This window comes from Cajanus cajan, chromosome 2, assembly GCF_000230855.2.
Source record: "Cajanus cajan strain Asha chromosome 2, NIPB_CcT2T_4, whole genome shotgun sequence".
In the NCBI taxonomy this organism is placed as follows: Eukaryota; Viridiplantae; Streptophyta; class Magnoliopsida; order Fabales; family Fabaceae; genus Cajanus; species Cajanus cajan.
Window position 1 is genome coordinate 70,617,844 of NC_138518.1, and position 11,640 is coordinate 70,629,483.

The following is an 11,640-nucleotide window of genomic DNA, read 5'->3' on the forward strand; positions in this document are numbered from 1 at the left end:
CATGCATCCAGAGAGAGGAATCACGTTTTTTGAAGAGAATATACGCGTTACCCTAATGCAACGCGCATCCAAATATGCACGTAGTAATCCAATGTCATAAATATGATAAACTACTATAGAAAATTCATGATTTTTTCATTAAAGATTGAAATACCTTAATTATTCATTTAAACACAAAAATCAATACTATGATTGACTGTCTAGTAAAATAGGGTGTCTCTATAAACTCTTAAGTCAAAGACTGAAGTGACCCTTTAAACAACATACTTGTTTTAAATAAAGACAATATGTCTATTACATGAATGCAATACCTTTTTTTTCTTCTTCTTATTATTATACCAAAATAATTAAAAAACACTATTTATTACTTTCTCTCAAACTCCTTACTTAAGACAATAATAAAAAAATAGGTAGAATTGACCTATTTAATCTTCTATCTTTTTTTTTTCATTAAATATAATCTTTCTTTTCTATTTTTTACACTAAACAAAGTATTAATAATCTTTATTAATTTTAATATTTAATTTTTTTTTTTGAGGTATTCCTTTTATATATTATTATTATTATTATTATAAAAGTTATATTTCAATATATTATCAATATACATATATAATTTTTTTAAAAAAAATGTCAATCTTTTTTTGTTATGTTAAAAGTTTTTTATTTTTTTATTTTTTTTAGGCAGACTATGGGTGATGATATATATACTTCCTATTTTTTTATAAATACACCTCCAATCTCTCTTTTTAAAATAAAATTTCTAAAATATCATTCTAACTAAATACGATTATATTGATGGAAACGTTAATTTTAGTATTCTGGAAAGTATTTTTCAGAATAGTAAAATTATTATTCCGGAAAACATTTTCCGAAAGTGTGTTTCTTATATAATTCTGGAAAGTTCTTTCCGGAACATTAAATTTAGTATTTCAGAAAATATTTTTCATAATTATGTAACAAACACACTTCCGGATTTATTATTTTTCTAACTTATAATTTTTCATATTCACACCTCCCTTCTCACTGTTCTTATTTCTTCTTTATGCACCCCGTTTCTTCTTCTTTACTTTTTTCTCCGCACCTTCATACCTCCCCTTCTTCCCTTTTCAATTTCTGCATTATCCACTTCCCTTTTTAGTTTTGTTATAAGTTGTAAGCGGGTTCAATATCGAAGGGAAATGTGTAAAACCATATATATTTTTTCTTTTAAGTAATTCTTCTCACTATTTGTTCCGGAAAATATTTTTTAGAATAATAAAGCTTTTGTTTCGGAAAGTATATTTAGGAATAGTAAATTTTTTATTCTGGAAAGTATTTTTCGGAAGTGTGCTTGTTACATAATTCCGGAAAATATTTTCTAGAATAATAAATTTAATGTTTCAGAAAGAACTTTCTGAAATTATATAAAAAACATACTTCTGAAAAATACTTTCCAAATAATAATTTTACTATTCCAAAAAATATTTTTTAAAATACTAAAATTAACGTTTTCATCAACATAATCATATTTAATTAGAAGAATATTTTAAAAATTTTATTTTAAAAAAAGAAATTGAAGGTATATTTATAAAAAATAGGAAGTGTATATATCATCACCCCATAACTATTACTGCTTAAACCTAAATATTCAAAATGGCCAAGGCCAAGGCCCAGGCCCAGGCCCGCACCTTCCTTTCACTTTTTTCGTTTCTCTTCTGCTTTGTTTACCTATTGCATTTTGGCGTCTTCTCCGTTTAAGGTGCAGCCTCAACCTCGCCGGCGTTACTTCTCCGGCGTCTCCACTCTTCTCTCTCCGGTAACCGCTTCTGCTCCCCTCTCTTTACCTTTATTCGCTTCTCTTCAGAATTAGCTTTTCCATCAGTGAGATTTTGTAGTTTATTTATTATTTTATCGTATTGTCTTTGAGGGTTAGTTGCGTAAGAGAAAAGGGAAAATGCCTTCATTTGTTATTTGGGGCTTCGAATCTCATAAGAAATGTTAATACGAAGGGTATTTCCTCTAATTACCATCACAAGCATTTCTTATCTATATATCAGTCTAGCTCGTATCTTAAACCATATAACTACTATAAATTGTACTACCTTCTGAATGTGCACATCGTTATCTGTTGATACTTATTAAATCAAGATAGTGTGTATTTGAATCTGAAAAAGGAACAATCCTTTACCTTAAGCTCCTTTTCATTCAGGAGCTAAGTTAATTTCTTCTTAAAATATTGGGTTATCATGGGTTGCATTGCATGGGATGAGTGGACACATCAAACAGATAGGTTTAGGATTAGGATTAGTACTAGGAATGAATGCATTTGAGAGAAAGTTGCAGCAGTACTGGTTGTAAAAAACATTGATAAAATCTCGCGATAGGTTGTTTGTAATTGGCTGAAGGAGAGAAGAAGCCCTTTATTGAATGGAGTATAGCCCTACCGACAGAGGTAGAGGAAGACCCAGAATAATTATTGGCAAAACCATTATGGAGGATTGAGAGGTCATCGGTTTGTTTATTAGCATGATTCACAATAGAAGATAATCATATTTTTTTAAGGTTTATACATTGCTATGCTTTTCCGTTGTAAATTTAGGTGGCTTTCTGTTGTAATGTCAATCAGAATCCTTTCGCTGTAGCTAGAAAATTTTAGGTTGATTGGATTTGTAAAATAGTAACTCTAATTTGTTGATTAAATTTGAAATTTTAAGCTTTTTAAAAATCAAGAAATTATGGTCTGTAGTTGGTAATTTGAAGATTCTATTTCTGATGTATTCTCTATCATCGAAAACTGTTTAAAGAATCCAGACGTTGATCCCTGATTCTGAAAAATGTAAATTTGAATAAACAAACTCCCTCTGTAAATAGAGGCAAAAAGAACAAAGGAAACTGAAAGTACAGCTGCCAAATGGATCAACTCCACGTGGTTGCAAATGACAAAAGCTATTTCAAGTGACATCAACTTTGTTCCACCAACGTTAACCAAACTGAGTGCTTCAGATTTATTCTGATCTCGGTAAAACTGGAGCTTTATTGCTTAGAGATTTGAAGTTTGAGTGTGACCCAAAATCTGGAAAGATGTGTAACTGCTCAAATTCTATTTTCTAGGCTTCGTTTAGAGAGCTAGAGAGCCTGCTTTGAGTTGGGAAAAGGCATAATCATCTGGTGCAAGGATGGTTATGCCCCCACTCTTGGCTGTTATAAGCTGTGAGTTGATGTTGTTTTTGATTTTGGTGTTTTTGAGGAGGCGGATTAGGACTTGGAACATTTTGGCCTTTTTGAGGATTCAGGTGATGTCATTGGGACAGAGTCAGCAGAGTCTGGAGACTGAGGTAACGTGGGGATTGATGGTTTTGGTGATGGTGCTGCAGACTTTGGGGTAGGGAGAGTTTTTGCCGCAGGGGCTTTAGGGGCTGCTGCAGGGGCAAGTGAAATGGCCAAGGTGGTGGAGGAAAGGAGTAGGAATAGTGAGAAGGAGAAAAAGGTTGCTTGATTCATCTTCCAGTTGCCAAGAATATTAGGACTAATGTGTGGTTTGTTACTCATTTTATAAAGACAGAGTGGTGAGTTTCTTCTCCTGTACCAAACAGATGAAATAGAAACTCACTTTACCATTTTACAAAACTGCTGTGCTGGAAAAGATTCAAAGGCTGGTTTGCTTACTAGCAGCACTTCAGGAAATGAGTTTGTTTCATTTACACCCTATAAGTATAATATAGCTAATGTACTATTAAATTTTGTTCAGTGAACTGAACATTGTCGATGGAGGAATATCATGGTTTAATTTACTCAATGCTTGCATTATAATGGCTTTTTGTGTGGATTGTTTCCTGTCTGGATTTTTTTTTGGGGGGGAATTTTTTTGTAATTTTAATTGAGTGAAGGCAAAGCTAATGGTTTGAGTCAGTAGAGAAACGGCTCTTTAATTTTTCAGCTAGAAAATTATTGGCGCATCTATGGTTTGGTGGGTATGTTAGATGTGATATAAGTTTTTGGTTTAGTGCTCCCTTCCTGTTTCAATTCAATTGTTTTACTTTTGTTTATTTAATATTTATCCATTCCTTACAAAGAGAAACAGAATTTGTGTCTTTAAGGCCGTTGTTCAGAGGAAATGTGATTCACATATATAGTTTAAATTCTCATACAGATTGGATAAGATCTAGTGAATATAAAAGATTTTATAAATGAAAGAAATTTAAATGTTTTAATCAAATATAAAACTTTATAAATGAAGTAATTTGGTTATTTTATCAAAATAAGAAATGAAAAAATGAAGAAATGAAGAAATTTAATTGCTTTGTAGTTTGTCCAAATGCGAGATTTTGAAAATGAAGGAATTTAATTTCTTCATCCAAACAGAAAATTTAAAATTGTAGGAATTTCAATTGAAGCAATTGAAATTGTAAAATGTGTTGGAATTCTAAAATTCTCTATCCAAACACAACCTGAGGTAAGTTGAACCAAATACTGAACTAGAGGATAATTTTTAAATTTGGTCTGGTTTGTTGCATGTATAGTGTGATTTCCAAATTGGTGGATATTGTTATGTACTCTAGCTAGACAAAGAAGATGGGAACAGAATGAAAGTGGCCATAGTTTGTTTATCCCTTGGGGTTGGCTGAATGTTTTGGTGACCACATGAGCAACTGCATTAGACTTATAGTGATGACTGACTATTCATTTTTATTTTTTTTTCCTGGCCTATATATATATTAATAAAGGAACATAAAACTTTTCAATTATGGGTTTGTATTACATGTTTATTTATCTGTAAATTGAAAAAGAAATCGACTTTTTCCTGAATGTATGTGAAGTTGTAGGATAATGGGGCGGAAAGCTGGTACACTTTTTATCAACCCTAAGAGATTTAGTTCACTTCAAAAACCTTGCATGAAGGAAATGGCATTGTTTCTCAACTGTATGGCTGCAAACCATAGCGATCTTGAAGCTTGTGCTAAGCAGAAGGAGCTATTAAATGCCTGTATGGAATCTCAGGTAATATAGATATAGTTTAATGAAAACTGACATCCTTTGTTGCCCTCGAACTTTCTCAGGTTTCACTTTTATCATATTACTTGAAGCTAAATAGTGCAAAAAAATAAATCTTCAATTTTGTTTTTTCAGAGTAAAAAGAACAGAAAGTCTTGGGGCAGTATCAATTATCAACTGCAGAGGCTTAGCCGAGGAAGGAAGTAATTCTAAGATTTTCATATGTGTATTTGGAAAGCTTAGCCTGTTCTGCACTGCTTTGGTTGTCAAGTTAAAATGACCGTACAGTAACTTGTATTCTCTATTGAAGCGTCTTGATGACGACATTTATATTTTTTGTTTATTTAAATATTTTACTTAAGTTGAAAGAGATGGTGGAATAATATTGAAGAATACCGGTGTAATTTCTTTTCTGTATCAATTAAAGCTTTAACATACTACATATCATTTATAACAGCACACTGATATTGGCGCTGTCCTTCACACTCTGTATGGTGTTGGATTATGTTGTGTTTGATGTTCAATGGATAGATTTTACTGAGTTTAATCTATATATTATCAATATAAAACATCACTACGCAGACATTTAATATAAATTACTGTTACTACGAAGAACATGATGATATGTTAAAGTCAATTTTTGTTGGATATCTGTGTAAAGATATGCTTTTGACAATTTATATAAATCAAATGCTTTTACCTGACTTTTTACATCTACGTCCACCATTTTCACGAAATGGAGATGTGAAATACTCACTTGAGATGTAGATGGAGACGCACATCTCGTTATTTTCATTAGTATTCTTTTATGTATGTGTTTTTTGTACTTAAACGAGTCATCCTCAATTCATAGTGTGAGTGGAATTGTTTATACTAGTAACATTTTAAGACTCTCACGGTGGATTAACAAGAAACCCCCTAGTGTTCTAGTATGAAAGAAAATGTTTAAAATCAAATCACAAGACCTGCTTGTTAATGTGATATTTTGTGGAGGACATGTTAAGAAACATTACATCTGTTTTTTGTTTTTTTAATAGAAGTCGTGTTTTGAATGTCTTTTTTTTCTCTCTCTTAATTTTACATAAAAATTATGACTTCCACGTAAAAAAAATAACATTAAGAAGTTATATTTCACAAATTTATGTAGTATGGTAAGATGGAAATAACAAGAATTTAGACAAAATTTTGTGTTTCACACATAAGCACTTATCCTAAAAAAAATTGTTGAAGACAAAAAGTTACTCATTTATTATGTATTTAGACATATTTATCATGAGTTGTTCTGTACAAATACTTTTTTCAAAAAGAAATATGATTTTATCGTACATCATAAATTCACACGTCTCCACATTCAATGATAAAATCACCTTTAAAATGTAAAAGCTATCATAGATGTAAAAAAAAAATGGTACTTTGAATAACTTTAGTTTAAACATAAAAAATTACGTACAAACACGAGAGTTAATACACAGACTAAATAAAGATAATTAATTAAACTTGCACATATATAGTATGTGAACCAAATAAAAAAAAATGTGAATCAATACTCTCTCTATAATTAACTAAAATAATAAAGATCAACTTCTCTATCGATTAATATAATTGTGACTTAGATATAAATTATGGATATATATCCAAACATGTACATATAGTAAACGATTATAATATAGTATCCTCTGTTCCTAATCTATTCTAACTATATCCCCCTATCCCCTGCTTGCTTTATTATGGGTTAGACCGGTTTTGGTGTTGATTTTGGGGTTGAACAACATACAAATACGAGGCTGATTGGTTGAAGTGGAATCCTCCATGCACATGTACAGTGGTGTTAAGGCACAATAATGACATAGGTATGTAGGTTTATTCGGTCAAGGTAGAGTGGGTTTATGGAGAAACACTTGAGAACCACTTTTCACTTTTGTCAGTTCAATCCTTCCTATGTACACCACTTCCACTTGTGCCCTGTTACTCAACTACGTTTGTTTCCATCACTTACATTATGCTCTTTAACCCTTCATGCTTATCTCCATTTGGTTTTATGCTTTTTTTAGATTAAAAGTTCAATAGAGAGGAAAGAAAAAAAATTATATATAGAAGTAAAAAAAAAATGATATTTTAATAAATTAAAATAAGAAAAGGGGAGTGGGAAAATGTTCTTTCTTTTTTAGATGAATAAAAGACAGAGTGAAAATAAATAAATAAACTGTACTATAAAAAAATAGTTTTAAATTAATTGAAAATTAACTTAAAAAGTTAAACTTTTTACTCTATTGTTTTTTTTTTCCCTTAACATGAATTTAGTTACTATTTTTAATTTTCATTTTATAAAAAATATTTAGGTTTTTAAGTAGTTAAAACGAGAAAAATTAAAAAGAGAGTTCCACCCCCCACTTCACTCCAATTTGTGAGGAGTGGAGTTCTTTTTGTGGATTCCCAAAAAACAAATCTCACTTTCTATTTTTTTTATAAAATAAATAGCATAAATTTTATATTCTATTTTGTTTTTCTCATCTTCATACTCAAATAAACAAACATGTTAGAAATGGATCTTTATTAAAAAAAATTGTCATTTTCAAATGGACAAAATTGTAAATATTAAGGTTGCTTTTATATTTAATAAAATTTAAATTAATATAAATTTTAGAAGTCTTCACTGACAGTACGTACATTGTATTGTACTAACATTTGATAGATTAATAAAAACATATGACTATAATATACTAATAAACTTATATGTTAAAATTAACAATTTAAGATAGATTCAAAATGTGTATATTATAACAACTTAATAGTAGTATTTGTTAAATAAAGATTATATTGCATCTGATATTGAAGTGGTGGTAAATAAGTACCGACAAGTTTTCTGGCGGTGATTGCCATGCAGCTACATATAACCATCCATTTGCAACGGACATTATTCCTATAATAGATAAAAGAGATTTTAAATTTTTAAGTTTTGACATTTATTTTTCTATTTTATCCTTAAAATATATGATTAATTTTTAATAAAATTATTCTTTTTATGTTTTTACTATACATATCATTTTTATCCTTCAACTCATCTAAAATAACTATTCATTTCAAATAATAATTACTCATTCTTCTAAAATAACATATTCTTTCTCATATTTCTCCTCATTCTACCAATTATAATGAACTGATTTCTTTTAAAGCACTATACTACAATAACACGTAAGTAAAGTATTTTTTATTTGTATATATAGATGTATGAAATATACCTTGGCTTCGCTATTATCTATAGTAATGGTTGAGCAGCATGCAGCATGCAACATGTATACTTCAGGCACGTCCAATGCAGCAGCTAATTATGGTAGTCGGCTCTAGCTAGTTTTGGTTTCTAGCTATCCCCACACTCCAGTAGACTTTAATACTTCAATCTTGAAACATGACTATATTCACTGTTTTGACTATTTTGACTTGTATGGCCATAGTTTTATCCACTTAGTGTATTATACTAATTAATGATACTTCTTTACCTTCATGCATGTATTTCATCATGTGAGTGAGTAGTGTTACTCGTTGTTCTGTTATGCTGTTGTTGAATTTTCTGATAAACATTTCACATCCCCCCCCCCCCCCCCCCCCTCTTACAATCCATATGAAATCATGCTATATCTCTTGCCAAAAAGAACAAAGAAAAAAAAATCATGATCACTACCCTGTTACGTTGGATATATAGAATATATTCCTTCTTCTTTTTTTTTTTAAATTTATTTATTAATATAATCCACACATGAATCTTATAAACAATTATTTTTATCAGATCCTATTATAAAATAAAATAACACTATTTGACTAAAATATTTTTATTAGCAATATTATATAGTTAGTTATATATTTATTAGTGCATTTATTTTCTGAAGATATTATTTGAAAAATAATTAATATTTTTTATTAGTACAAAATAATATTCTAAATGAAAAATAAAACTAAAACGGAAGGAATATTGGTTAGAACCAAAATAAAATTGAAGTTAATTAATATAAATAAAATAAGAACAAAGCAAACGTAATATATAATATGAATCGCCATGTATGGATGCCTCCATTCTATTTGATATATACTTCGAGAAAAAAAAAAAAAGAGATAAAAAAAAATATATACACATAAATGATAAGTAATATAATCAATTAATGTGACAAGAAGTATATAATAAATAAGAAGTGTCATATTATCAGCATGTTCGTGATTTATAAGTGTCTGTAGTTGTTATTATAATATATACGCGTAGCAACTATAAACTCTAATAAATTTGAAATGAAGAAAGATTGATAAACAGATGCTCTCTAATTAATTGACACATAAAAAGACAAGATAAATATAAATATAATATGATTAAATAATTAAATAATGTGTTAACGAAGAATTTGAAATGATAGATTAACTACGTATCACTGCAGATTCGAAATTAATCTCATGAATGGTAGCAGATACAAGATGGGAAAAGATCCCCCTCGAAGAGCTTGAATTTGCAATTTCTATGCACAGAGAAATCATCTTTGGATCTTTTATAAAATTTTGTTTTTGGCTCTCTTATTAATTTCCACTACATGAAGCTGATGTATGCGTCGATTGTGTAAGGGAAAATTCCAAGCAGAGACAGGCCAGTAAGGGGTTATGGTCAGTATCAAAACTGCTACACATCAATATTGACATGAGATTTGGCACTTTGTAAAATTACAATAGTAATTAATTAATTAACAAGCATTTATAAGTTATAATAAGAAAATTGAACATGACAGACAATCAATCATGGGCAACAAATTAATTAACTGCTTTCATATTATATTTTAATTGACCATGCATAATTCAAATAGTCATATATGTAGCTACTAGGAAAATTAAGAGGGTTATGCATGCTTGAAAAAAAGCTAGCTAACTCATTATTATAATTATTATATATGAAAATGGAAGGTGGGTTGCTGCATATTGTTTGACTTTGTCGAGATGAAATATTAAAAAGAAAAAGGTAGATGGTGAGTTGATATATAGGGATTGCTTGGGAGTGAACATAATATACCAAATATGCTTAGTTAGGCTTTTTCTAAATATAGAGGTTTCTTGAAGGAACAAAAAATTTCCAAACGTGAGCAGCACCACTTTTTCCAAATATTGAAGGTGACACGAACAAGACAGCGTGACAGAAGAGGGGGGAAGGGGGGGCTTTTCTGACTGAGATTTGCTTCCCTTAACAAAACCAAACAAAAGCCAATAGGCTAAGAGAAAGGGAATATTATGACTCATAGAAAGAAGAAAGGAATAGTCAGATGTATAGAGAGAGTCTTTTACATAAACTGAATGAATGAATGGATACCAACGATTAAAGTGACATCTCATTCTACTTCCTCATACAAGATTTTTAATTTGAGTCTTATATACTTAAAAAAAAATATTAAAAAGAGAGCTTACATAAAAAAGTAACCAGTCTAATAATTTTTTTATAAAAATTAATATCAACAAAATCAATAAATATTTTATATTAATAACATGATTAATAATAAAAATAATGAAAGAATAAGAAGGAACAAAAGAAACAAAACAGGGAAGGCTAGTGTAGTAGTGTGTGTATGGCATGGAATGAGTACACTGATCTGAGCTGAGCTGAGGCATAGCTTTACTGATCTGATCCTCCAAAGCAGCAGCAAAAGCTTTTGGTAGTTCACGCCTCGCTGTGCTGTGCTGTATGTGTAAAGAAACCCATCAGTTCGATGGGATTGGACGTATGCATGTTTCATCTGACACTAGACTTTGTATCATTCTGATTTTATTCATAATCATTTCTGCACTGCACCAACTCATATATACAATTAATGCAATAGTAATCAAATTTCATGGACTTCAGTTGCCCTATACAACTCTTTCTTACCTATCCAAGTGGAACTATATATTAATTCAATAGTGCTGATCGACTTGGTTTGTAATTTTTTTAAATAAAATTAATCATCTCCTGATTTTTATTTGTTAATTTGTTGTATTTCAGTATTTATAAGAAAATGGCAAAAGTAGTTTTTACACAAATTTTAAAATAAAAAGTATTTTTTTTGTAATTATTGTAAACAATATATTCTCAAATAAAACATAATATAAGGATTTTTTAGTTGAACTAATTATCTTGAGGTTGATTACACACAAAAAAAAAAGTTATTTTGAGTTTGAATTCTTAAAAAGTCTTAATACATTTAATTTTATTTGACAAAAATAAATCTTTTTCCATTTATAATAGTGTTTTGCGTGCTAGATAAAATATTGTGAAATTTTTATGACATTCATTTGTTCAAAATTTCAATCTATTATTAAAGAATCAATTATTATATTTTGTGCTTATTTAAATTTTAATTATCATAGAAAAGAATTCAATCGAATATTATAGTCTTAATTTGTTTTCAATCTAATCAATAATATTTTTAAAAACAAAAACCCTAAAGACTTAAAAAAAAAAACTTTTCATAACAGAAAATTAAAACAAACTGACTCGTGACTTTTCAATAAAAATATTATGTAAACAAGATTTTGATGCACCTTTTTCATGCTAGAGTTGTCATCTACATACATATGGATTGTACTTCTCATTGATGGTCTTATTTTGTCCCTTTGTGGGAATAACCTGCGTTTGAACATGAAGAAAGAAAAAAGAAATACCACTACTCC

General features: G+C 29.4%; 1 protein-coding gene across 2 annotated transcripts; it reads left to right on the forward strand.

Annotated features, from left to right (window-relative positions):
- Positions 1-1,637: 1,637 nt before the first annotated feature.
- On the forward strand, positions 1,638-5,456 carry LOC109812827 (uncharacterized). Of its 2 annotated transcripts, none has more exons than XM_020376889.3 (3): positions 1,638-1,795; positions 4,797-4,977; positions 5,107-5,456. In XM_020376889.3, exons 2-3 carry the CDS (start codon positions 4,807-4,809, stop codon positions 5,176-5,178), a joined length of 243 nt encoding a protein of 80 aa, XP_020232478.1. In that variant the 5' UTR covers positions 1,638-1,795; positions 4,797-4,806; the 3' UTR covers positions 5,179-5,456. The 2 variants fall into 2 exon arrangements, with proteins under 2 accessions (XP_020232478.1, XP_020232479.1); XM_020376890.3 differs by having other exon boundaries at positions 4,803-4,977.
- Positions 5,457-11,640: the final 6,184 nt, after the last annotated feature.

Coding starts and splice junctions, on each gene's coding strand:
- LOC109812827 (XM_020376889.3), top strand. CDS start 4,807: ATGGGGCGGAAAGCTGGTACACTTTTTATCAACCCTAAGAGATTTAGT. Junction 4,978..5,106: donor ATGCCTGTATGGAATCTCAG/GTAATATAGATA, acceptor TTGTTTTTTCAG/AGTAAAAAGAACAGAAAGTC.